At 45.2% G+C, this 25,868-nt stretch overlaps 4 protein-coding genes across 16 annotated transcripts in view; all 4 read right to left on the bottom strand.

Moving 5' to 3' along the window:
• The window catches only part of LOC117563336 (serine-rich adhesin for platelets), a 45,535-nt gene extending 26,974 nt beyond the window's left edge, over positions 1–18,561 (bottom strand). For 5 of the 12 annotated variants that reach the window (XM_052002861.1, XM_052002867.1, XM_052002864.1 and 2 more), the window contains exons 1-3: positions 18,464–18,561; positions 8,975–9,723; positions 31–8,453 (exon numbers count right to left, since the gene is read on the bottom strand). In XM_052002861.1, coding sequence (XP_051858821.1) covers positions 31–8,453; positions 8,975–9,018 — 8,467 coding nt within the window. In that variant the 5' untranslated portion in view covers positions 9,019–9,723; positions 18,464–18,561. The remainder of the gene's footprint in view (positions 1–30; positions 8,454–8,974; positions 9,724–18,463) is intronic. The other 7 variants (XM_052002869.1, XM_052002870.1, XM_052002872.1 and 4 more) reach the window with 3 other exon arrangements.
• Positions 18,562–19,174: 613 nt separating this feature from the next.
• On the bottom strand, positions 19,175–20,332 carry LOC117563337 (ribonuclease P protein subunit p30). Its single transcript, XM_034241608.2, has 4 exons — positions 19,983–20,332; positions 19,858–19,926; positions 19,531–19,805; positions 19,175–19,475 (listed from the first exon to the last, which is right to left on the bottom strand). The coding sequence occupies exons 1-4, from the start codon at positions 20,259–20,261 to the stop codon at positions 19,184–19,186; spliced, it is 915 nt and encodes a 304-aa protein (XP_034097499.1). The 5' UTR covers positions 20,262–20,332; the 3' UTR covers positions 19,175–19,183.
• An 83-nt stretch (positions 20,333–20,415) lies between these two features.
• On the bottom strand, positions 20,416–21,485 carry LOC127565248 (zinc finger protein 25-like). Its single transcript, XM_052002905.1, has 3 exons — positions 21,022–21,485; positions 20,787–20,960; positions 20,416–20,721 (listed from the first exon to the last, which is right to left on the bottom strand). The coding sequence occupies exons 1-3, from the start codon at positions 21,207–21,209 to the stop codon at positions 20,679–20,681; spliced, it is 405 nt and encodes a 134-aa protein (XP_051858865.1). The 5' UTR covers positions 21,210–21,485; the 3' UTR covers positions 20,416–20,678.
• Positions 21,486–21,684: 199 nt separating this feature from the next.
• LOC117563535 (tRNA-dihydrouridine(16/17) synthase [NAD(P)(+)]-like) overlaps positions 21,685–25,868 on the bottom strand; it is a 31,300-nt gene continuing 27,116 nt past the window's right edge. The window contains exons 2-5 of one of the 2 annotated variants that reach the window (XM_052002901.1): positions 23,088–23,514; positions 22,584–23,028; positions 22,347–22,524; positions 21,685–22,281 (exon numbers count right to left, since the gene is read on the bottom strand). In XM_052002901.1, the coding sequence (XP_051858861.1) occupies positions 21,796–22,281; positions 22,347–22,524; positions 22,584–23,028; positions 23,088–23,502 (1,524 nt within the window). In that variant the 5' untranslated portion in view covers positions 23,503–23,514 and the 3' untranslated portion in view covers positions 21,685–21,795. The remainder of the gene's footprint in view (positions 22,282–22,346; positions 22,525–22,583; positions 23,029–23,087; positions 23,515–25,868) is intronic. The other variant, XM_034241914.2, reaches the window with a different exon arrangement.

Below are 25,868 nucleotides of genomic sequence, written 5' to 3'. Positions count from 1 at the left end.
ATAATTCTTCAGAGAGCTTACAATTCTTACAGAGCCTACCTATACCGCCTTCCTCGTCACTGTTTTCATTCGAGGAATCCTCTGAATTTATCTCCATCACATCCTCGTGACCGTAGCGCTTAATCTGCGTGCGTCGTCGTGGTTCAGAGAGCACCAAATCTTCGGTCTCATCGCGTTCACATGCATCAGGATCAATATCGACACGCTTAGCCCATTTGGTCCAGAAATCGGGATCGTCGATGGTGATGTCAGATCGATTGCCAGAGGCGGCAAACGAGGCCTTCGAGAAAGTGGAACCCTTCTCCGACTCCATGGTAATAACCTGGGTGCGACGCTTCAGAATCGAATCAATATCTTCCTCGCAGAACTTATCGCCTGCATTGTCATCGTCCATGACTGCGCCATAGGCGCCCTTTTTGAGCAAATCTTCGATTTCCTTCTTGGATAACTGCTTGTTATTGCCATCCTTGGAGCCCTGCGTGTTCATTGACTGCAACACAGCTTTGTCCAGACCCAGTTTCATCGATGCCTTGTCAAACATTTCGCGTTCGTAGGTGTTGCGGCACAATAGACGATAGATCTTGACCATCTTGCGTTGGCCAATACGATGGCAACGCGCCTGCGCCTGCAGATCGTTCTGTGGATTCCAATCGGAGTCATAGATAATGACCGTATCAGCAGCGGTTAAATTAATACCCAATCCGCCAGCCTTTGTGCAGAGCAGAAACACAAAACGATCAGAGCCGGGCTTGGAGTATCGATCGATGGCCTCCTGTCGCAGATTACCACGAATGCGCCCATCGATGCGCTCAAACGGATACTTGCGATACACAAGATAATCCTCAAGTATGTCTAAGCAGCGCACCATCTGACTGAAGATAAGCACACGATGTCCGTTTGCCTTCAGCTTGGGCAGCAGTTTGTCAATCAAGACCATTTTACCAGCGGACAGAATCAAATTCTTGTAATAGGATTCGGGATCCTCGCCATGTTGTGCCTTAAAGTCGTATTGAATTTGTTCTTCGGCTCCATTGAGGAGGTACGGATGAATGCAGCACTTCCGCAACTCCATCATGGTGTTCATCAAGTTGGGAATATTCGCCGATGTTGTTCCCTTCTTGAGGAAACTGAAATTCTGTTCCAGAATGCCGCGATAGTATTTCTTTTGAATGTTTGTCAGCTCCACTTCAATAATAGTTTCCTCTTTGGGTGCGAGGGACTTTTCCACATCGTCCTTGAGACGACGCAACATCATGGGCTTGAGCAGCACCTGCAGTTTATTGACTTCCTCCTCGGTGCGCAGACTACCAAATTCAGACATGAACTCCTCCTGAGAAGAGAACTGACTGGGCTCCAAGAAATTTAGCAGTGAAAAAAGTTCACTAATGTTGTTCTGCAGCGGTGTACCCGAGAGTAGCACGCGATGCTCAAGATTCAGTTGACGAAGACCCTCGAGCAGTTTGCAGTTGCGATTCTTGAGGCGATGCGCCTCATCAATTACGCAAAGTCGCCAGTTGAAGGTACGCAGATCCATGTAATCGGTGACAATCATTTCGAATGTGGTGATAAGCACATTGAATTTGATGGGCTCCTTGAGCACCTTGCCACTGTCTGTTTTGTAGTAGAATTCATAGTCTTGTATCATCTGTTTGCTGGTCACGGAACCGTGATAGACAACCACATTCATGTCAGTCCAGCCCTCGAACTCACGCTGCCAATTGGGTATGGTGGAGAGTGGGGCAATGACCAGGAAGGGACCTCGAATGCCATATTCGTACACCGAGTGCACAAACGTTAAACTCTGTATGGTCTTGCCCAGACCCATTTCATCGGCCAAGATGCAATTATGTGAATTGTACCAGGAGAACTTCAACCAATTGAGACCCTCCAGCTGATATGGGCGCAAACTGTTGCCGCTCTTGTAAATGGGCGTCTTTTCGAGTTTCTTCCACTGCTCCGGGTGTGGACGCTTGCGGCTCTTCCACTCGCAACGCAGCGGTATTTTGTTGAAGCGCAAATACTGTTCGATCTTGTCGTTATCGACATCTTCCTCCAGCTCCCAGGTGCAATCCTCGTACGGCAAGGACTTCCACTTGACCAAATAGTGCTTAGTGGTCTCACCACTGTTCTCATCTGTATGCACAGACATGTCCAGTACACGGTCGACCTCCACAAAGTCGGGGTTGAACGGCTCCTCTTCGATGTTCTCGAAGATGTTTATCTGCTGTGCCTGCTTCTGCTGGAAGCGTCGAATTTTAGCAGCCACACGACGATCACCCTTAAGCAGCTCTTCCTCAGTGCGCCACTCGCAATGCAGATAGCTGAAGTTGCGATATTTGACAAAGTACTCCTCCACATCGATAAACACCGGCTCCGGTTTATCTCCCTTAGGCTCATCGGACTCAGTCTTGGCTTTGTCCTTATCATCTCCTTCGGTGGCGGCTTCCTCTGTGGCGGGTTTCTCTGTCTCAGCATCTTTCTCTGCCTTTGCTTCGTCTGTGGTCTCCGAATCTGAGGCCTCTTTAGGCTTTTCTTCTTTAGTTGCCTCATCTTCACCCTCCTTGACTTCGGCATCTACTTCCATTTTCTCAGCAGCTGCTTCTTTGGGCTGTTCTTCTTTCTCGATCTCTTTTTCTTTCTCAGTATCGTTTTCCTCTTTAGTGTCATCTTCGGTCTTTGGCTCAGCTGGGGTTTCTTCCTCATCAGTCTTGGCCTCCTTTTGTTCCTCCTCAGTTTCCGACTTCTCTACCTTGTCGGTCTCAGTTTCTTCAGGTTTCTCCGCCTTCTCGACGGCAGCTTCGTCTACATCCATTTTGGTTTCATCTTCCTTTTCTGAGGCTTCTGGAGCTTTATCGGACTCCTCCGGCTTTGTCTCCTCGAGTTTTTCCTCTACTTCCATTTTCTCTTCGGTTTCAGATTTCTTCTCTTCAGTTTTGGCCTCAGCTGTTGGCTCCTTGGCCTCATCTGATTTGATAACATCCTCTGCATCAGATTTTTCCTTCTCTTCGGATTTCTCCGCAGCATCCTTTTCGGACTTTTCTGCTTCTTCCTCAGGCTCTTCACCTTCAGCCTTAGGTTCAGGCGTCTTTGCTTTTGGCTGTTCTGGTATTAACTCGCGTTTGCCCATGCGCAGAGCGAGAACGAATTGCACAACCATGCTGTCTTCGTCGCCAGTGTTGATGTAAACATAGTTGGGCTTCGAAGACATTGCAGCTGCTGCGGTTGCCTCGTTGGCAGCGCTTTGGCGTTCGGCCTTCTCTGCAGCTGCTGTACTAGAGCTGGCTTCAGTCTGACTGTTGTTGTCTTCGTTGGCCAGCGAGGGTTTTTCCTCACCAGCTGAGCTGCCAGCCTCGCCCTCTGCGCCAGATTGTGGCTCAGCCTTCTCCACATCACTGCCGGCATTCGAGTTGGCAGCATTCGCAGATGATGACGACTTCTTCTCCTTCTTCACGGGTGAGGCGACTAGCAGCGAGTTCTCATCGTCAGAGAAGCGCAGCATCACATCATCAATGTACTTCTTGCGTTGCGTATTCCGAGAGGAACGTCGCTTATTCGAGTCAAGTTCAGAGTCGGGTGGAGGTGATGGCGGTGGCGTACGATCCATGGTATCATCCTCACCATCTGACTCGGGCACAATACGTCCGCGGTTGCGTCGTTTCTTCAACGCCTTGGCGCTGAGCGATCCCCGATTGCGACGTGCACTACCGCCCTCCTCAGAGGTGGCATTGCGACGACTGCGTGCCGTCGAACGCTTGCGATCCCGACGACTGGGTGTGCTTGCCGCATCGCCAGCAGAGTCGGGCACCGAGTCCACGGTCTCATCGCCGGCCTCGGCATCCTTGTCATCCTCGTTGGCACCCCGGGGTATCTTCGAGACGGGTATATCATCATAATCAGGTGATTCACCATCAACACCGGCACCAGCACCACCGCTGGTCTCAGCTTCGCCGTCGCCACCACTACCCGATTTGGGCAGCAGCGGTTTGTTGTCCTCCTGTTCGCTACCCTCGCCGGTTTGCTCCGACGCCTCATCGCCAAACTGCTTGCGTCGTTTGCTTGTACTGGGACGCTTACGAGCTGCTGGCGACTCGGTTGAATTGGGATCGTTGGGATCACGTGGCTTCTTCACCTTGGGCGTGCGATCTCTAGGTGGCTTGTTGGGATCCTTCGGAGTGCGTGGCTTGCGCGGCTTCTTCTTTTTGCCGCTGCCATCGGTGGAGGTGTCCAGCTCATTGGCCGAGTGCACATCCTGCGACAAATCACCCATACCCTCGCTGTACTCCAGCAGACCCACCACGCTCGTATCTCCCGCACCTTGAGTCACACAATCCTCGGACACCGGCAACTGAGTGGTGGGTATGCCACTGCTGCTGCTGCTGGCGCTTGCGGCTGCCACAACAACATTGCCACTGATATCCATCAGCTCCTGTTGTTGCTGCTGCTGTTGCGACTTGTCGCCCTTCTTGGCGCGTGGCTTGCGCGGCTTGTTGGCGCCCTTGCCCCGACCACGTCCCGTTGTGCTAGAGACCTGCGGGCTCTCGACCATCTGGTTGTGCATCGCACTGTTGCCATACATTGGCGGCATGTTCTGGTAGAGCAAACACTGCGGACCGCCGGCACACTGTTCTGCCAGCTCGTGTTGCTGCAGCAGATTGAGTCGCTCCTGCAGTCGCATTAGTTTCTCCTGGTGCTGATGCTCATGACCGGGCGGCATGCAGTACAATTCCTGTATTTGTTGTTGCAGGGCTGCAATCTCCTGTTGATGCAGCATCGGATACGGTGGATACATGCCACCAGCTGCTCCCGGATAGGGTGGCATCATTGATGGTGGCATATGCGAAGCTGGTCCCTGAGGTCCTGCGGCGCCTCCCGCTTGCTGGGCATCATAGCCGGCCATAGGATGAGGCGGCATCGGCTGCATGCCCATGCCAACTGGCGTCTGTTGACCTAGCTGCGTTGGCTGTGTCAGCGATGGATCCATTTGCTGCGATTGCGACTGTGTTTGCTGCTGTGCTGCCTTCTCGTCGACGCACATATCATCGACGGACTTGTTCTCTTCGCCAGCGACGGCAGAAAGTTCACTCAGCGTTTGCTGCGTCTGCTCCAAGAGTTCCTCTGTGTTCAGCTGCTGCTGTTGTTGTTGCTGCTGCTGCTTGTGACTGGAATCGTTGTCTTCATGTACTGGCAACGTCGATTCGTTCAGTGTTTCCGTCTGCGTCTTGGATACGCTGCTGTTCTCATCCTGCGCCAGCTGCGCACACAGCTCGCCAGCGTTTGGTGCCTCCGGCTCGCAGACACTCTTCTCAAACTCCGCATTCGAGGATTGCGAATTGCTGTCGAGCAAAGCAGCTGCTGCTGAGGCGGCATTAGAGGCAGCCTGCACAGCCGCTGCACTCGTCGAGCTCATCGAGTTGTTGTCAAAGAGTCCCACATCGACGCCACTTACATGATGTGTGGTGTGTGCGGACTCTGAATTGCTGTTGAGCATGCTGCTGGCCACCGCATCCATGCCAGAGAGCAACGGTTGTTGATTATTGCTGTTGATGCTGCTCTGTGAGTTGCTGTCGTGCACTGAGGTGGGCTGATTGTTGACGATGCTGTTAGTACTGCTGTTGCTGCTACTGTTGTTGCTGTCGTTGGCAGCCACCGCGAGTGTGGATGAATCATTCGAGTTGGCCGTCTCGTTGAGTATGCTGCTCAGATGATGCGACGATGTTGACGGCGTTGGCGTCGCTGGTTGTTGCAATTGTGGTTGCTGCTGCTGCACAGATGCTTGTTGCTGCTGTTGTTGCTGTTGCACGCTTGCCTGCTGTTGCTGCTGCTGTAGCTGTTGTTGCTGTTGCATTTGCTGCGGTATTGGGGAACTCACATGCGCTGGTGACATGATTTGCTGAGTTGCAGCTGCAGCAGCTGGTTGCTGTTGTTGTTGCTGCGTCTCACCGAGTATATTGGCAAATGCATCGAATTGCTGATGTTGTTGTTGCTGCTGCTGTTGTTGTTGTTGGTTGTTTGACTGCGCATAGCTTGGCAACTGTTGTTGCTGCTGTTGATGTTGCTGCTGCTGCTGCAACGGCGATTGTTGTTGATGTATGGGCGATTGATGTTGCTGCAGTTGCTGATGAGTCGGCTGTTGCTGCTGCTGTGATACTGCAACCGCTGTGTTGGCCTCCATTGAGGGTTGCTGCTGGTGATGCGCTGCACTTAGATGATGCATGCTTGGCAGACTCTGTTGATGCAACGGCGACGATGACATTTGCGCAGACATCTGCGCTTGCTGCTGACTGTTGCCTCCAACAATATCATTGATGGAATGCTGCAGTTGCTCATTTAATTGTTGCTGCTGCTGCTGTGATTGCAACTGCTGCTGCTGCACAGGCACAGCAACTGGTGTCGGTGGCTGCTGTTGCACTGGCTGCTGCGCTGTGGCTGCTACTTGCGCCTGTTGCTGCTGTTGTTGTTGCTGCGGCGGCACTGCAACTGGCACCGGCACCGGCACTGGCACCTGTTGTTGTCCCATGCTCTGGCCGTACATGCTCAGCTGATGCTGTTGATGTTGTTGTGCTGCTGCTGCAGCTGCCGCGGCCGCTGCTGCCGCCTGTTGCTGCTGTTGTAGCAGCGCATTCGCTTGCGCTTGCTGCTGTTGTTGCTGCGCTTGCTGTTGCTGCTGCTGTTGTTGTTGCTGTTGCTGCTGTTGTTGTTGCTGCTGTTGTGGTGGCGGCTGCTGTGGCGCCTGCTGCTGCTGCATGGCGGCCATGTGCGGCGCTCCCCACTGCTGATGATGCTGGGGCGAGGGTGAGGCGGGCATGCGCGGTCCCATCACAGCGGCGCTGCGATACGACGAAGGATAATCCATGGGCGGCAGTCCGTGTGCTTGCGACGGCATTACCATTTGTTCGAGTGCTTGCAGCGTATTCACGACAGGCGGCACTCCAACTCCAACGCCAGGGGCCACGCTCACTGGAACCTTGGAGCCGGACGTTGCACTCGTGGGTGGAGGGCGTGGCGAGGGCAGACCCACCATGCCCTGTATGCTGTGCTGGCTGGGTGAGTTCACCTGCTGCTGCTGCTGTTGCACCTGTTGCTGCTGCGCTTGTTGCGCCGTTTGGGGCGGCTTCGCTGGCGAGACACCGACCGGCCGTGGCGACATCTGTGGATGCGGCGACATGGTCGGCGGACGTGGCGACATCTGCGGGGAGAGCTGTGGGAATGGTGCACGATACTGTGGTGAGGAGTTCAGTTGTGCCGCCGCCTGATGCTTGCTGCTGGACATATAGGGCGGTGCACTCTGCTGTTGTTGCTGCTGCGCCTGCTGCTGTTGCGCTTGCTGTTGTTGCTGCACTTGCTGCTGCTGTTGCTGCACTTGCTGCTGTGCCTGTTGCTGATGGTGGCTGCCGTAGCTAGGCGGCATGCCCATGTGCGGCGGCGGCAATCCTGCGCCTGGCAGCTGCTGCTGCTGCATCAGGCTGACATGATTGGGCTGCTGTTGTTGTTGCTGCTGCTGTTGCTGTTGTTGCTGCTGCTGGGCTTGCTGCTGAGCCTGCTGCTGCGACTGCAACTGCTGCTGCTGCTGTTGGGCTGAGGCAATGTGTGCGCTGGGATGTGCACCCACCAACTGCGCAGCCTGCTGCTGCTGCGCGGTCAGATGATGCGACGGTGGCGCCGCACCGGGCACCACATGCTGCCCATAGGCGCTCGCCTGATCGAGCGCCGCATGGCCCACGCCGTAGCCCACATGCTGCGGTGCCCCGCGACCCGGTTGATGTTGCATCGGGCTGCCGTAGGGACTGTGCGCATACGCTTGCGGTGCTGCTGGCTGGCCAGCTTGCGCCGGCGCTCCCGGATACAGCGGATGCTGTCCGGGCGCCTGGGGATAGTGCTGCGGCAGACGAGCCTGCTGCTGGCTCTGCTGCTGCTGTTGTTGTTGCTGCTGCTGCTGTTGCTGTGGCGTGGGTGGCTGTTGTTGCTGTTGCTGCTGCTGGGGCGCCAGGCTGCCATAGCCACTGGCACCCAGGCCACCCATCATGCTCTGTTGTGCGCCGTAGGGCGCCAATTTCTGTTGCTCCTGCTGTCCATAGGCGGGCATATGCTGGCGATAGGCACTGGCGTTGCTCTGACGCTGCTGCTGCGTCGGCGGCGCCGCCTGCGGATGTCCATAGGCGCCTAACCCAGCGCCCGGGTAGGCTGCCGCCTGGCCGGGCACAGACACGGAGGGTGCGGCACCCCATCCACTTAGATCACCCATGCCGACGCCCATGGCGGCATGCTGATCCGTGGCGCCCAAACCGTAGAGGTTCTCCGCCGTTGGCTGGTACGATGGATATTGTGGCTGTTGCTGTAGCGGATGCGGCGCTCGATGACGCGGCGGATAGCCGCCGGGTGGGCCCATGGCCCGAGGATTTGCCGCCGCGGCGGCTGCTGCTGCGGCGGCCGCATCATAACGGTAATAGGGATCTCTGTAAGAACAATCAAGAAAGAATGTGTCAGTATTTTAAATAAATGATTGCAAATTAGATGCATTGAGGAATAATAATCAGATTCCACATACGGGGGTTCTTTTTTAACTTGACCTGTAATTTCTATTTCTCAAATCAATAAATTTAGTTTTTATATTTTGCATGCTCCTGTTAAACTATTCCATTATATGTTATATTTTGAAATTGTTAATATCTTAAACTGGAAACTTAATAAGCCGAAACATAAAAATTTTTCTTATCAAACACAGCATATTCTGGGAACTATTAAAAACGCTTTTAAGATAAAGAAACGAGTATTTCGCTTAAGAAATCCCTTAGTCAATTAAATGGGAAATATCCACATAAAGCGCTACAGTAATAACCTTCTGCCAACCAAGTTGATTTTTCGTGTAATAATTTTATTGGATTTTCCCCGACAAGAGTCAAGTCGAATGCAAAGGGAAAAAGAATAACCATGTAACGAGGAGCAGAAAGTCGAAGAGGTATAATATTAAACTCACCCTTGATGATTTCCGTGAAACATATTTTGTGCATTTCCATCCATCAGATTTTTGAAACGCAGCGCACACAGAAATGTCCGTTCCGCGTCGATGGACGCGACGCTGCGTTTTAGGTTAGCTCGTCGATTGGCTTAATTTTGATGCTGCTCTCTGCGCGTGGCCGTTGTCAAAATTGCTGTTGTTGTTGTTGTTTGTGTTGTTGCCACAACGCCTGATGCTGCTGCTGCGGCTCTTATGTTGCACTGTGCGCGCCTCAGCAAAAAGGTGTTGCACAGGGGGATGAGAGACGTTGTCGACTGACGACTGCTGTAGTCGACTGGTTGGGATTCGTCGTTTATGGTCTCAGTCTTCGATTCGCAGCAGCTTGTGTTCTGCCGCAACGTTGACTCATTTAACCACGGCGCAGTGCTGGAAGGATGCGCGCACTGTCCGCGAATCCCTCAAAAATAACTCTGTCAAATTCGATGAACGCGGCTCTTTGCGTTTTGGTCAATTTGCAATTGTTGTTGGATGTTGTATAGTATCTTATGTATTTGATTTCTGTTGATTTTGATTGGTGATTTTGTTTTTGTTTGTTCTAACTACTAAACTTAATTACAGCTCATGTGCAAATTAAATATTATTGGAACGTTCTATCGTTATTTTCTTTTAAAATGTTTGCACATTTGTTGATGTTGTTTGTTTGTTGTTGATTTTGCACACTTCATGGCCGACCTTTGACATATTCGCTGTTAAACATTTGCTTACAGCTGCAAAAAGAGAAAACATTTTCATTAAGCACATTAAAGTTCACAAAAAAGCACATTAAAGCTTTTGTGCACAACGGTAAACTAATCAAAAGTATTGAGCGTATTTCAAGTGTCGATTCTGTAAAGATAAAGAAAAACAGAAAAATATGAATTAGTTTTTAATTGATAATACATATATCAAAATTAATCTACATTATAGTTAAGAATTAATCACAAGTGGTTGGTGTAATCACATCAACTTTTAAGGGGAAAAGCTATACGCTTATGAATTTCTGTATTTACACATATAACGTACAGTTTGACCCCTTAAACATTTGAGTGTTGGCTAACCGATTTCATCATCAACTTTATTTAATTACATTAAAATAAAGCTTCATTTCTTTGCGCGTAGTTTCCAAGTGTATCTTTTGATAGCTGTGTGTGAAAGCTTTTGAACTTGGCTGTACTTAAAGCATAATACCATCCCCCATAAAAATGAGCGAAAAATGTGTAGGAAAAGGTCTAAAGAAAAGTGGAACCAATTAATGAGCCGTGGATTAAACCTGCTTGCTTGTTGTTTTTGTATGTATAGATATAGTCGAACCCCTTTTTTTTAGATTCAGTCTGGGATTTCTTAGGGCTTTGCTCATGTCGGTGATGGGTAATGATAAGGGGGTGTTGGTGGATGGTGGCGACATCTTTGCACACAAAAAAAAAACAATGGTAACTCTATCGATTTTTCGCATTGTCTGCTGCGCGTTAGTCCAAAAAATCTAAAGTAGCGGCAAAGTAAATGGTAAAAATAACTGAAATGATGCGGGTGGGCAAAAAGCTATGCAAATGTTGCAAACAGCAGCCCAGTGAAGTCAAGGTATTTATGTGTGTGTGCGCGCAAATGGAAAGTGTATGACAAGTATACAGAGACAGTGAGCGAAATACATACATAGAGATAATGTTAGATATGCAGTTAGTAAGTCACACACTCGCACACACACACAAACATCTTTCGTCTGGCAGACAGGCAGTCAGCCAACCACAGCCGCACACTAAACCACACACACACACACACACACAGACACACACATGTAGCCAAAACTTATGTGGAGTGCATGACATGAGCGCTAAGCGAGCTTAGAGCAATACCTCCCTCCCCATCCCCCATACGCTCTCTCTCCCATAGTCTGTCCCCCACCTTCTTCTGTCTTCTACTTCTCTCGCGCTCGCTCTCATTGGGCAATCATTTAGTCGTCGTCGTCGTAGCTGTCGTTGTTATTGTTATTATTACGATTGTCTCGTTGTTGTTGTCTGTAATCAATTACATTTTGCTTTTGCAATTTCAGCTATTTATTTATTTAGTTTCAGCTTTTTTCCATTATTATTAGTCGAGGTATTTGCGCTATAATTGTAACTGTATGAGTGTGTTTGTGTGCTGTGTGTGGGCAAAGTTTGTATCTAGCTTTGTTCGTATGAGTTTATGTACATACATATGCACGTATGTATGTATGTTTGTATGTAGATATGCCCGGTTCATGTCATTGAGTTTACGTTTATATTTCTTTTTTTTTGTGTTTTTCTTCTTCATTTGGCGGCGTCGCAGTCGCAGCCAAGTAATTGCAAAAACAATAAACTTAAAGCAATACCCAGAGTAATATGTAAAGCAACAACAACAACAGCAAAAATTACGACAACAAAGGCGCAAGCATCTGAAAAATTGTGAAATTATATGTACTCAGATATATACGTTTGTATATTGGCAATGGGCGCAACTGTACTTTTGTTTTAAATAAGCGAAAAATCGATTAAAGGTGATAATAGACAAGCAAATTTCTGTGTGTCCAACTTGGTGACGACAACGTCGCTGCCACTGCCGCCGTCGCCCTCGTCGCTGTGACCCGACGACGACGATGTCGCGAGACACAGCAGCAGCAGCAACAGCATTAGGTTTCGGTTTGTCTCTTTTAATATATATGTGTGTATGTATTTTTTCTTATTGTGCGACAACATTTTATGGGCCATGAAATTCAGTTGATGCCCGTCGCGAGACGTGCCGAGAAAAAGAGCAAGTGTTGTCGTTGCCCCACACAGTTTTTGTAAGTGCTCAAGGAACGATAGGCAAATATTCTTGGAGTATCGATAACAAAAGTACACACGTCAAACAAGTGAGAAGTAATCGCGAATTTGTAGCAAAAACTATAATATGATCAAAGCGCTAAGCAACTACAAAAGTTCCATCGCTTAAGAAGAAGACAGCAAAAAGAAAAACCAAATGAAAGAAAATCGCATCAAACTTCAACTATACAACATCAACTACTAACAATAGCAGAATATGATTAAACATTTTGCAACGGCTGTAATAACAATGAGAGAGCCGAGAGCAACAAAAGTTCATTAACCTTTTTTTCCCAAAATAAAAAACAAAAAATAGTTGCTTTTGCTTTAGCGTTTGTCTTTTTTTTCGGCAGTTGAGCTTTGCTTTTGATTGTGGTTGGAGGAATTCGTTGTGAAATGTAACCAACATTTGACCCACAATAAATAATAAAGAAACGGAACGGGAATTGGGAATGGAGATGGTGGAAATGGAATGTTGTGTGTAGTGCGGAGTGTCACTCAAGAAGAATAGAAAGAAATGCGAGTTACATGTGTTTGTACATTTGTATGTGTTTGTCAGTGTGTACACATTGCGCTCTAATGGCAATCAAGTCAAGTAGTCAAGTGGCTTTTGGCCGTCGTGTGTCGGCTGCGATGGTACAGTTGGTTTTTGTAAGAAAAGCAACAGCGACCAACAAACGGCAAAAGCGGCAGATGATGTTGATGGGTGCTGTGAGCGCACCACACACATAAAAAAAAATAAGTGAGAAAGCTACAGTCGAATGTGCCCGACTCTGAGATACCCGCTAACTGTTTTTACCAACATCAACAAATCTTTGTGTGACCAAAATAACTAAATTAGTCAAGCTGCACTTAATTGTAGCTACAGAAAATACGTTGATTGTCCAAGTGTATTTATTATCTGATCGAAATAAAATCATTATCAGCAACCATTCGGAATGTGCTTGGAAAAGTTCTATATTTAAGCATTAAACAGCAACTAATTGGTGCACATGCCCTTTTTTATTGCTCAACTGTTTCTTGAATAAGTTGATCATGCGATATTTATCAGCACCCATTTAGAATATGACCTCACAATTAGTTATTTTTCGATGCATGCAGATTTGGTGCAACTAATATACCCTTCTAAGCAATGTGTTGGGAGTATAAAAATGGTAATAAAATAGGTAAAGTAAGAGCTTCAGTTTTCGGAAAAGCCAAAGAGCAACAAATACATAAATTTCAAGACGTCTCAGCATTTTGAATGGTTGGCAACACTGAAATCCGCTGTTGTTGACGTTGCAATTACTGCCCAAAGGAAGAAGAAAACAAGAACATGTGACAACAGTGACAAAAACTGACGCCATGTTTCCCGCTAGAATTGCCGAAAAATTTAAAGAAAAAAAAAACGTGTAGAACAAATAGCAAGCCATAGCCTGACCCGATTATCGAGTTAAACTGTTGTATAAAATTTGCACCTGGACCTAAACCGGATAGTGCCATTGTGTGTGCAATAACAACAACAACAACAATCGCACACACACACAGACATATCGCAGAGGTGAAACAAACTTGCAAACAGCCGCTGCTTAGCTGAGAGCGAAAGATAACGAGAGAGCGTTTTACGACCTCATAGAGAGAACGAGAGCCGCTAACAAACGAGAGCGGGAGAGCGAGTTCAGCGCCGGCTGCAAGAGAGAGTGCACAGCGCAATAGCGAGTAAAAAGAAGACAGCACAAAGAAGAAAAAGAAAAAACAGCCCAACAAGTGAAAAAAAAATAAAAGAAACGAAAAAGAACGTAAAACAACAAAAACGTGCGGTCGAAAGCGTAGCGTGCGCTAAAGAGCCAACCAAAAGCAAAATGACAAAAGCAAAAGCGAGTATATCACGTGCTGCCCGCAGAGATGGCATGACAAAGGGGGCGGCCAGAGACGAGAGAGAGCGGTCGAAGTGGGAGTGGGAGCAGCAGAGCAACAACAACAGTGTGTGTGCCGGCCTTTGGCGGCAGAGACTGTAACTGAGGCAAGGCAGCGACGCCAGCAGCGTCATGTTAGACAGATGGCCGACAATGTTGGAGGCGACGGCGACAGCGACGTCGACGGCATCTGAACGTCAGACAGGCGACGGCAACTGCGACGTCGGCGACTTTTCGTATAGAAAGAGCGTCGAAAAGAGACGACCAATTGACAAGAGCAGTCAAAACAAAAAAGCGAATGAACTGAGCGAAAAGCATGGCAAAATAGACATGATGATAACTTTTTCAAGTTGTCGTTGTTGCGACTGCTTCTGCTACGGACGCTGCTTATTAGTATTAGAGTAGTTAAAGACAGTTGGAAGTAGGGGGAGCAAAGTATATGTACTTATCTCCATGGGGAAAAGCGAAATCTGAAAGTGTCTTGCGCCACACAGAAACACAAACACACATACAGACACAGTTAAAATGTAACGAGCGACAACATCAACAAAGCGTCGCGTAGATACAACAACAACATCAAAGCGCGTATAGCAGGCAGAGCCATGATGGCGATGACGATGATGATGATGAAGGCGAGAATGGCCGGCCAGCAACGACAATGATGATGATGACGACGAAGACGGGCAACGGCGACAAGTACAAAACATGTATTAAGTATGCATGTGTATGCGCGTATTTGCTTTTCAGTGTGTGTGCGTGTGTATTGGAGATTCGCATGATTCGTGCAAATTCGCCGCATAGTTGTTGCCCTGCTGCGGCTGCCATTGGTATGTTGTTTGCTTTTGTTGTTGCTATTTTATTCGCATTCGCATATCGTTTCTGCAAGTGTATGTGTGCGTTGGGCATGGGCTGTATTTACGCGCGCGTGTGTGTGTTTGTGTGCGAGCATTTGCCTGTCGTAGTATGCGCGTATATATGCGTGTGATTTGGTGTGTGTGTGTTTGTGCGTTGGGGTCGTCGTCGTTCATATGTTTTTGCTTGTTGTTTGGTCGGTTTTGATTCGGTTTCTGGATGGATGATATGCTTTGGCTTTGGATCGCCGCCACTGTTGCCCGTTTCTCCCTCTCTCCTTACTGATTGCTGCTCTGTTGCTGTTGCTTTTCATCCGTCGCATTCGCGCTCTCCCCATTTGCGCTGTTTTTGGCTCTCGCGGAACGACGACGACCGGTCATGCATGAGTGTAAGTGTGAGTGCGAGTGTGTCTATCTGTGTGTATGTGTGTTCGCTTCGATGAATTGTTTGCTTCAGTTTTGTGTGTTTGTATGCGATTGTGTACTGTTGTCGTCGGTCTCATTTGCACGTCACGTAAAGCGCGTTGTAGTTTTATTACTTTAATTTTCCGCCGCAGCTCCAATAACAACACCCAAAGACACAGACAAAAGCCCAAAACTCAAATGCTTGGCCGGCCTCCGCCCGGTCTCTCTCACTTACACTCTCGCTCGCTCTCTCTCTCTTTCATTTAGACACAGACTTCGTATGTTGATGTTGTTTTTGGTGGTGGTGGGGGAGAGGGGGACACGTTGTTTGGGGGCGCGTGTGACGTTTATTTCATTTTTTCTTATTTCGTACAAGCAAGCAAAGAGTTGATTGAAATTATTTCGGGTTTGTCTGTATGTGTGTGAGTTCGTTTTTCGCTCAATTCGTTTGAACGTGTACGTGTGTGTGCTCGTTCATTTTTATTTGCTGGCTGAGTGACTGCTGGCGTGCTTTGCCTGGCTGTGTGTGTGTATCTGCTTTTGGTTAAAGATACATAATTATTTCTAAAAAGCATTTTCTGCCTTGCCATTGTTGTAAATTTCTCGCAATTTCACGATTCGTCTGTGCATAGCATTCGTATTCACATTTTAACAGTTTCATTGCCGCGCACCGCACTTAATTAACAACTACGTGTCCAGTGTGTACACACTATTTACTATATCTATATATTACAATTAATGTGCTGTTCGAACTCACCTCTCTTTCTCTCGCATTACTGTTGGTGGGGGCTGCTAATCCGTTTGACTTTTTAAGTGTTTATTTTTTATTGCACACTCACATTCACACTCGCGCAACCACAGTCACACTCACATACACGCACACAGATTTTAGACATTTTTTTTTTTAGTGATTATGCAGTCGCTTCTTGTGTTTTCATTTTATTTATTTGCCGATTGACTGAACGAAGCGAACCAGAACCTATCGATAGTTTTTATGCATGCAGCGCAGCAGCGGCGACAACTTTGAATTGTGAATGATGACGAACAATGACGGACGGCGGCGGCGAATGCGAGTGCGAATGGCAACGACGACAATAAGAACAACAATGCTAATTTGAGTAGATACACGACGGCGCAACACATGCGAAATAATAATTGTAGCACAATTGCAGCAACAACAACAGAAACGCCAGAAGTAGCAAAAACGGCAAATGAATGCCACACTGCATCACTGAAAAAAAAACACACACACTCAAAAACTATAAAAGCGCAATGACTGACGACTGAGGCTGCTGCCCATTGCTTCATCTGTTTCTTCTTCTTTCTGCTCTTTCTCCTCTGTGACTTGAGCGAATAGCTCAAACACTCACACTCGCACAAACAAGATACTCTCACATACACATTCACTCACACGCGATAATTACAATTAAACATGATATATGCCTAGAGTTGATTGGAAGAAGGGGGAAGGTAAACCAGGGCTGTCCCCAAACAAAGAAATCGATAGATATTGCTAAAAAAAAAAGTGTAGACACTGCAAGACGTGAAAACGTTTAAAGTGTGTGTGTAGTGTAATTGGAAAAGGAAAAGCAGCAACCGTGTGGCAGGCAGCCACTCAGTGGAATGAGGCAGAGAAGCAACTAAAAAGAAGTCATGAAATAAAAAAAATGTTACAGCCGCCGCAGACGACGAGACTGCGACTGCTGCTGCTTTTGCTGTCTCTGCTCTGCCTGCCGCTGCTGTCGTCGTCGTTGATGGCGCCGAGAGCAGCATGAAATTTACGCTCTCATCAATTGCGCGTAGTTCGAGACGGAAGACAGAGAGAGAGAGAGAGAGACAGCAGCGAGTGCCCCGGCTAGAAAAACGTGTGGCTGCTGTCTATGCATGTGTGAGTATGAATGTGTGCAAAGGAGGCAGACAGATGACAGGCAGCGACATCGACTGCGACAGAGACGAGACAAATCAAATGGCTCTGAGCTAAAGACAATGTATGCGCTTTTCCTAGGCAATGGATCCGCTACAACTACAACAACAATTGTGCACTGTCATTGCCGGAACAGCAGCAGCATCGCACTAAACACACACTGAAATGTATATTTGTAAAAGTATGCATGTGTTAAATGGATACCGTTAAACGCGTAAATCAGTGAAGATGTATACACTCACTAATGCAAAGACACATACGCACTCATTATGAATAGAGGCGAAGAAGAGCAGCAGCAGCACCAGCAATAGGAACAAATGGTCACACTGCGGGGGCGCGCTGCAAACTGAACGAACATTTTTGTTTTTGGAGAGCTTTGCACAGGTGTGTGCAGTGCATCTGCATGCGAATTTGTACGATTGTGTGGCAACGCTGCACACAACGCAACGCTGCCAACAAGCGCAACCAATACATACACAAAAAAAATTGTATGCTGGCCTGCGAAAAATGTTTTTTCTTTTTATTGTTGCTTTTCTTTTTTGAAGCATTGCAAAATCAAAGCGGATACCAACAATAACAACAACATCACACGGCAAATGTCGAAAAGAAACAGGCGGACACAAAGAAAAAGAAAATATAAATGGCGAACTCGCCTCGGCGAATATAATTACAATATACAACAACAAATATAAGACATTGTATTGCACTCACATACACACACAGACACACACATTTTCTGCATCTCTGCTGCTATTTTATTTATTTATATTGAGGAATTTACCACAATTGAAAATTATCATATAAAAGCCGAAAAAACTCTACTTAAGCGCCGCCACCCTCACAATAATTATTTAGTCAGCGAAAACAACCATAAAGCAGACAAGAAAAAAAGACAGAGGGAGGCAGCAACAACAATCATGATTACAATCAAACATCATTATCAAGCGAAAATCGAGCATCACACACACTAACACGAGCACAGATAGCAAATGAAATGCATAAATTATAAATGTACAGACAGCGCGAGGTCCATTTTTAATTATACGTAAAGGTAACGAAAAATCTGTATGTGTAAGAGGCGACTTTACATTTCAAATCACAATTCTCGTTTTACTTTTCGATTTATATCATACAGTTTGTCTAGCTACGCCAATTAATTAATACACACACACACACGTACATTCACATATTATATATACACATATGCACTTGGCCATAATTCGGAAAAAACAATTGAACATTGGCTGCTGCCGCCGCTACTGCTGCTGCGGTCGTCGCGAAATACATATTTCTTTTGCCGTTTTTCTCGTCGTTTGCGTTGTCGCCGCCGTCGTCGTCTTGTACTCTCGCTCTCTACTTCTTTCACATTTTTTTCTTCGCTCAAGTGTCTGGTTTTTTTTTTGTTTTTTGGAAAATCATATAACACTTGAAATACGCTCAATTTTTGTTGGATTTTTAGCGCAAATTGTTGCCGGCAACTTCATTGGCATTTTGTTCCAACTTTTGTTTAATAATTCTATTTATTTTCACCGTTTTACGCAAATTATTTAGCAGCACTTTGTCAGACATGTACGCACCACATCAAAGACCTCCATTTTGTTTAGAGTTGTGTTCGCTTCGTTCAGAACAAGTTCAGTTGAACGGACTTATCGAAAATTATCCTATCGAATGAGTTATCGCCCGGAACCGCATATCGGATACAACGCAACTAGAACGATAGATCTAATTGTTACAAGAACAATCCAGCTAATAATTTAGTTGTTCATGAAATAGATTTTCATTTAAGATTACTAGTGGTACGTAATACTTAACAAACGCTAATTACTCACAGCAAACACTTTGTTTACATCTGCTGAGCAAGAAGAACTGGTTTCGCCGACGAACAATCTAGCAAATGAACGGAAGAACAGCGTGACCGCAACTACTTGATTTTCTTAAGTCATCGAAACATTCTACATTTTTGCAAAGAAATGGGAGAAACACACTTAAAACTTAAGAAAAAATATTTTTTATCGAATTCTGTATTTTCAGAAAAACAACTTTGATTTTTTAATGAGCGTTGGACAAATGTACCAATATACTAATTAAAGTTAAGTCTGGTGGTAGTTTGTCGTACATTTTAAAAATATAGCTGCGGTCACACTGCTAAACAGATGTTCGAAATAAACAATTTTTTAAATAACGAATGAATTTGCAAACATATATCGCCGATTATAGCCAAACCGTCATTAAATAAAATAAATATGTAATCCCACACCAAATGTTAGGACTTTAAAAAATAATGCATTTTGACTTGGCTACGCCAGTTTTATTCTTTTTCTATCTCTATCTTGACTGTTTTCACTTTCTTCTTCGTTTTGCAAGTCTTCAATTTCGGCATCCCCAGTTTCCATGCTATCCATTTCATCATCCTCTGCAGCACTTTCGTTGTCATCCGAAGAGCTATCCGAAAATACAATTGGTCCGTTGCCTTTGACAAACATGATTGTTTTGCCCAAACGGCGCGATTCGGCTCGTAAAAAAAGCTGACGACAAAAGCGATTGACGGCATTCTTGCCTTGATCCTCCGAGAGACCAAAAATAAAGGCACTACAATGGAGTTCTCAATATAAATTAAGGAAAGTGATGGGATAGCACAACTTACAGATTGGCAACATCGCAAGGACTTCTGACTTGGAATTCGTTGGCTGCGCCGCTGCTGAAGATAATGTTCTTCGACTTTCCTTTGGTGCAATAGTTTTGAGCCACCTTAATCATGTCCTTTCGATAGTTTGAGTCTGTGATGGCTGGCGAATACTTGAGCTCGAAAAATATCCCACGTCTGATGGCAATTTGATAGGCTTTGCGATTGACTAACAAACGAGAGCCGGCCAACGAATCGAATGTGATAATGTCGCCATTAAACGAGGTGCAACAATGCTGCAAGAAGACATTTGAATGGTGTTCCACATGATTTATCATAATAACTCACTGTCAAGGCAGCATCTGTCTTTGGTTGTCCAGCAATCAAATTAAACTTGCGCAGATTCATCGAGACGCTCTATAGATTGAAGTATAGTTATTTAACTAAATTTCAACTGAGAACAACATTATTACCATTGCGTGCGCGACATTAACATCCAAGTACACGATCGTTATCCGTTGCAGTATCTTTAATTTGCTGTCGAATTCCTTTCGCAAATGTTGAATGCTTTGCGGTTCAGGAAATATTTCGGTTCCACGTTTTGCCGCCTCCTTTTTACTGTGATCGAAGGTTTGATCGATGGCTATTGTCTTGTAGCCAAGGTCAACTAATTCCGCTAACGTAGCTCGCATAATCTTGTCATCTTTATTGTGCGGTATGCAAAAGTCGTAAAAAGCTTGGGTTTCCTCCATTATTGTTATTATTATTATCTTGCAAAGCGGCAACAAAACGTGCGCGACAATGAGACCGCATGTTCAAATCGAAAATATACCATCCGACTTTGAGTATTCCATATGAAGACTGGTCACACTTACAAGTAGTAAGCGGCAGCTTTTGAATTGCACGTTGTGTTTATATTGTACTAATCGAATAATTTATTCTTAATTGATTCTTTTTTTCTAGTTTTTATACAATTTACATATTAAAACACTCTTGATGTAATAATTTCTCACGTACTTGACTGCGCGAAGGTCTTGTCATCATGTGGTGAAAGCCCTTAAATGCGCTGGTCCATAAACGCATTAAAAATTCATAGTGACCATAGTTGCATGGCAATAGTTGCATTAATTTCAATAGCGGAAACAGGAGATCCAGTTGTGCCACAACTTTCAGTTTCTTTCGATTTTAACATTTTTCTTTTTAGTATGAACTCTATATAAATGAAAAGAAAATTATTTTTATACACTGATTAACAACAATCTGATGTCAACACTAACTTCTTATGCCTTGTTAGGGCATCCTTGCGAGCGAAGGATCTGCCGCAAATGTCACAACAGTTCTTGCCATCCTTGTGCGACCTTGCGTGTCGAACTAGATTGTCCTTGCGCTGAAACATTTGATTGCATCCCTCGAAATCGCAAGGATAGAGGACAACATTGCCGTGTGTTGTTCTGCAATAGAATAAAAAATGAATTACCACTTGCAAGCCTCTTGTAAGATTACTGTTTATACTTGAAATGTCGTCGCAACGATTCCACATTGCAAAAGAATTTAGGACAATCACTGCAACCCCAAGTCACAACTGGGGTATCGGGTGGCTCAACGATGTGCGTTTTCCGATGGCGTTGTAATGCGGCTTTGAACCAGAACGCTTTGCCGCATCCATCCACGTCGCATCTAAAAGTCTTATTCTCATCCATATGGGTAATAATTCACAAACTCGACTGCCAAAAACAAAGGCAAGTACAGATTTCTTCGCACTGACAGCACGTTCAATGCTTCTTGATGCGTGGTTTGCTTGACAGCAATTACGGCTGCATCTTTGTGTCACTTGGCAGAACTCAGCTGCCGTTGTGCCATTGAGATTGGTTTTTAAGCCTTGTAACAGTGATATTGCTAAATAATTGACGAAATTGGTCTATTTTGTTTATTGCTTGCTAGACTAGTGCTGGGATAATATCGACGACTGCTATCAACAAACACAAAAAATATCGATAACACGATAATGTTCGCATTGATATCTGCTTACAGAGTTGCCGCCATCTACGTTCTATTTGCTCATTTAAACCAGTTCAGTTGCTCAGCAATGATTGCTGTTATGCGCATCAGCTGTTAATGTTATGACTCTGCTTAAAAGAGCGCTGTTAATTCAATTTTGGCGCTAAATTCAAAGTTTTGTAATAAGATTTTTGTTTATTTGCACAGAAGAGCATAGGAACAACAGAAAAAGTACTTTCCCATATTTGTAGATGATACAAATTTTCGCAAATGTACAAAATGAAAATATCAAGAAATATTTCCACCTAAAGCTACATTCTCAATGCTTAGCGAAGTTTCCTCCGTCGGTGTCCCATTATTATTTTGTTGCTTGGAATGCTCCTCAAATTTCTTGGCCTTTGCACGACGTGACTTTATCAATATGCCATGTCCTGGACAATCGGAATCCTCAGCATAGCATTTATCGCGACAGCAGATGCGACACAATCGAAACTCGCATTTGGAACCCAACGGATTGGCGCATTGTGTGCAGTACTCCAAATGTCTTTCATGTCGTAGCTGAATTTGTGCCTCCGTTTTGTTCGGGCGCCGCTGGCGTCTTCGCAGCTTCTTCATGCGTTTTCGCGAGATTTCGTTGCCGGCATTATCGAAATACTGTCGCTTAGCGCGATTCGGATCACTGGCATCACGTTCCTTCTCGGCGATTTTCTGGCGATGCGATTCCGGCGAAGCGCGTATATACGGCTGGCAGAGCCAAGGAGGCAACGCAGGCAGCTGAAAGACAAGAAACACGTCATTAAGAGTCTGCAAATAGCTCTTATTTTATAATTAAAACTCACCTCCTCAGAGCCGTCAGCGCTCATGTTGATTTCCATTTCTTCCGGTTCGTAAGTAACTTTGCCCGACTGATACGGTTCATATTTGTCCCTGATTTTGGCCACCACACTTTGGAATTGTTCCAGCTGATTGGCCGTCGCTAGTTGCTCCCGCAATTCCGAATTTTGTTTCACATTCATGCTGTCAACAAAGCAATCCTTTAAAATAACTCAATTTACTTTATAAATTGTCGAACTTACATATGATGAAAGAGTTTGAAGAGGTGGCCGCGTATATAGGATGTGGGACAGGGATACAGATGCACAAATTCCAAGTATTCGGTGGCCATTTGCCAAACAGGAGGTGCGATGCCTTTGAACAGTGCGGGATTGTGCAGATTCCCTTCGGCTGTCATGACGCCATCGACACCCGTCTCTTCCAAACAACGATGCACATCGTCCAGCCCCAAAATGTTACCATTGGCAAACATGGGTATCTTGACATGCTGCCGCACATCCTTAATGTAGCTCCAGTCTGCAATGCCCGTTAGGGGACCCTTCTGTTCCCGCGTCCTGCCGTGCACCGTCAGCAGTTGACAGCCTGCAGACTCGAGCATTTTAGCATAGTTAATTGTCTTTTCGCGATCCTCGAATCGACGTATTTTGCAGGTCACCGGCACCGATAGCTTCTCGTGCAGCGTGCGCACTAAAATGCAGGCAGGGATTAATACCAAATTCATTGGGTTGGGAATGCGAAAGACTTACCAATCTGTGTCAGCAACTCCCACTCATCCTGCAAGAAGGAGCCGTAATGTCCACGCTTGGCAATCGCTTGCGGACAGCCCAGATTAATATCCACTGCATCGCAGTAATCCTGTGCCGCCAGCGCTGCCTCCAATATCTGCTGTGGATCATTACCACAGAACTGTATTATCAATGGCCTGTCCTCGGTGCAGGTCTGCAGAGCATCCTTTCGGTACTTAAGGTCGTTTGCGAACAGATTCGCATGAAACATCGGTGAGTAGCAAAGCTGAGCACCATAACGGCGACAGAGCATGCGCCACGCCAGCTCACTTTGATCCACCATCGGTGCGACAATGTAGCGCGGTGAGCCGAGCACGCGATGATAGAACTCATAGCCAGCTAGTTTGTTGTTAGCTTCGCGATGTTCGTTCACCATTTCATGTAGCTGCTGCAAAGACAAAATTAATAGCAATTCATTTCACAGCTGTATACAAATTTGAGATAATCAGTCCAGCGTTGCCACATATTCAACTTTTATCGGAAGCAGTTGTAGTAATCGACAATCGGCAACGATCATTACTTGTTCACAGTTTTGCAACTGCTTTGTGGTGTTTTTGTCGTTATATTTGACAAATTAGCTTTTTAATAAAAGTTAAAAAATTAATAATACATATATTATCTGCCACTTGTAAGCACATTTGTAATTTACAACTCTTTTTGGATATTTTTATCGCAAGCAGTAACAATCGATTATCGCCATCGATCCTTTTTTGTCAACTGCTTCGCAACGGTTTGCTGTCCACATCGCCATTTTGATTAATGCAAAAAATTGTTGCTTCAAATTGTGGGCCATTTTTGTTTAAGCTTGACCAGCAGGGACCACCTGCTGTGGTAAGCTAATTAGCGACACATTTACCAAAAAAAAAGAAGAAAAAACTGGGCGCAGTCGTGCGGCAGCTCAAAGCTAAACAAATTTATATGCGAGTAGGCATATAGAATGAGTTGTGTGTGAGTTGTGGGCGTTTCACTTTCAGCATGCTCCAATTACACGCATCTATGGCGGCCTGCAAACACACACGCACACATATACAAGTTGTGTGAGTAAGTGTGTGGATTACAGGCCTTTACAGTACATGACTGCATTTCACTTTCCACGCGATGGGTTTCGCTTTCCGTGCAAAGCAGCGTAAAAAAAGCGCTTAAAGTCCAATTGCAACAGTGCGGCAGCTATAACAATGACTCGACTAATTGAGTTACTTGGGAAGTTACGCAGCTTAATTGCATTTTCAATATGATTTTCAATCTGCGCAAAGTTCGTTAAAGCGGCTTAAAATACTTATGAAAAATGGGAATAGTGAAAGAGTGTGTGAGAGAGAGAGAGGGAGAAGGAGAAGTTTTACCTGTGCAACAAGAACTTGCATAACTTGGCTCGATTGTAAATCTGATTTGCCGTGCGACGTGCACACAAACAAACAAACGAAAACTTTTTACATTGAAAGTTTACTGACCGGAAATGGCATGCAATTTTTATCAATGGCGTTCCACCCTTTTCTCTTGTGCAATTGTTGTAATTGCAAGAAGTCGTGTTCCTCTTCTTCATCTTCTTCTTGCTGCTTTTGCTGATGTGCAAAAGTTTTCTTATTTTATTTTTATTTGTATTTATTTGGGTTGCCAATGTCTGCCAGTAATTAAAGTTAAGAAAATGTAGTGAAAAGTTTTGTGCGAACGTAAATTGCATAAGAATCAAATGAAGGCGTATTACAATAGCATGGAGGGGGCGTGGCGCAGCCATGACAGATGTTGCCTGTGTCATAATTATGGCCAAATTACAAGCAACTTTCCGAGGAGGCACACAACTACACAACTCTCTCTCTCTCTTTCTCTCTCTGGCCAGACAAGGCAACTTTACTGCCGCAGAGAAATGGGCATTTTGCAATTAAAAACTTTTGCAAATTGTGCAAAAAGAAGCCAGTTGTCGGAGCGAGAAAGCGAACAAGCAACTGCAACCAGAGGCAGCAAGTAAAACAATGTTGTAAAAGCAGCAGAAATTCCCTTTTTCGAGTCTGCATTTAATACAAATGCTCTTTCGGCACCAAACAGAAAATGCTTTATTTAAATTTCAGCAAATGTGTTTAAAGCTTTCATTTAATTGCAGTTTCTCAAATATGCAGATTTGCTTGTCGCCTTTTATTAGTAATTAGAGCAGCAAAGCGTTTTAATCAAATTGCAGTAGCAAATTTCGGCAATTTCTTGTTTATGTTTATTTGTCAATTGCCTCAAAGTGTAAAAGTCATGAGAGTAATTTATCTACCGCATAGCAAGCTTTAATTAAAATCAAATATTTATAGACGAAATTTTGTGTGTCAACTTTGATCTAAATTGAATTTAATATGCGTATATTTATTAATGAATGACTTCTCCATGCATTAAAATGCAGTTCAAGTAACCATCAATATTTAAACACAGCAGAATTTTGAAGCAAGAAATTTTATTGAAAAGTTTTACTTTAATTTACTTACTTACTTTATGTAAAATGAGATTTTATTTGCAGGAATATCATTTCGTTAAAATTATTTATAATTCGCAGTTATTGCTTTTTTTGGGAAATAATAATTGGAGCAATTACTTACTTTCCTACTACATTCTACCTTTTTTTTTTATTTTTTTGATAAAGTAAACATCATAGTACATTAATATTTAATGTGCACTTCGTAGAATGACTTTTAAATTTACTCCAAAATTAATTATTCTCAACAGAATGTCCGTAGATTATTTCTAACATGCAAATGTATGAAAATAATT

The sequence above is a fragment of the Drosophila albomicans genome, chromosome 2L, assembly GCF_009650485.2.
Source record: "Drosophila albomicans strain 15112-1751.03 chromosome 2L, ASM965048v2, whole genome shotgun sequence".
In the NCBI taxonomy this organism is placed as follows: Eukaryota; Metazoa; Arthropoda; class Insecta; order Diptera; family Drosophilidae; genus Drosophila; species Drosophila albomicans.
This window is presented reverse-complemented; position numbering and strand designations above follow the sequence as displayed.

Coding starts and splice junctions, on each gene's coding strand:
- LOC117563337 (XM_034241608.2), bottom strand. CDS start 20,261: ATGGAGGAAACCCAAGCTTTTTACGACTTTTGCATACCGCACAATAAA. Junction 19,806..19,857: donor AGACAGATGCTGCCTTGACA/GTGAGTTATTAT, acceptor GTCTTCTTGCAG/CATTGTTGCACCTCGTTTAA. Junction 19,476..19,530: donor CCTTGCGATGTTGCCAATCT/GTAAGTTGTGCT, acceptor ACTCCATTGTAG/TGCCTTTATTTTTGGTCTCT.
- LOC127565248 (XM_052002905.1), bottom strand. CDS start 21,209: ATGGATGAGAATAAGACTTTTAGATGCGACGTGGATGGATGCGGCAAA. Junction 20,961..21,021: donor TCGTTGCGACGACATTTCAA/GTATAAACAGTA, acceptor ATTCTATTGCAG/AACAACACACGGCAATGTTG. Junction 20,722..20,786: donor GCCCTAACAAGGCATAAGAA/GTTAGTGTTGAC, acceptor TCATTTATATAG/AGTTCATACTAAAAAGAAAA.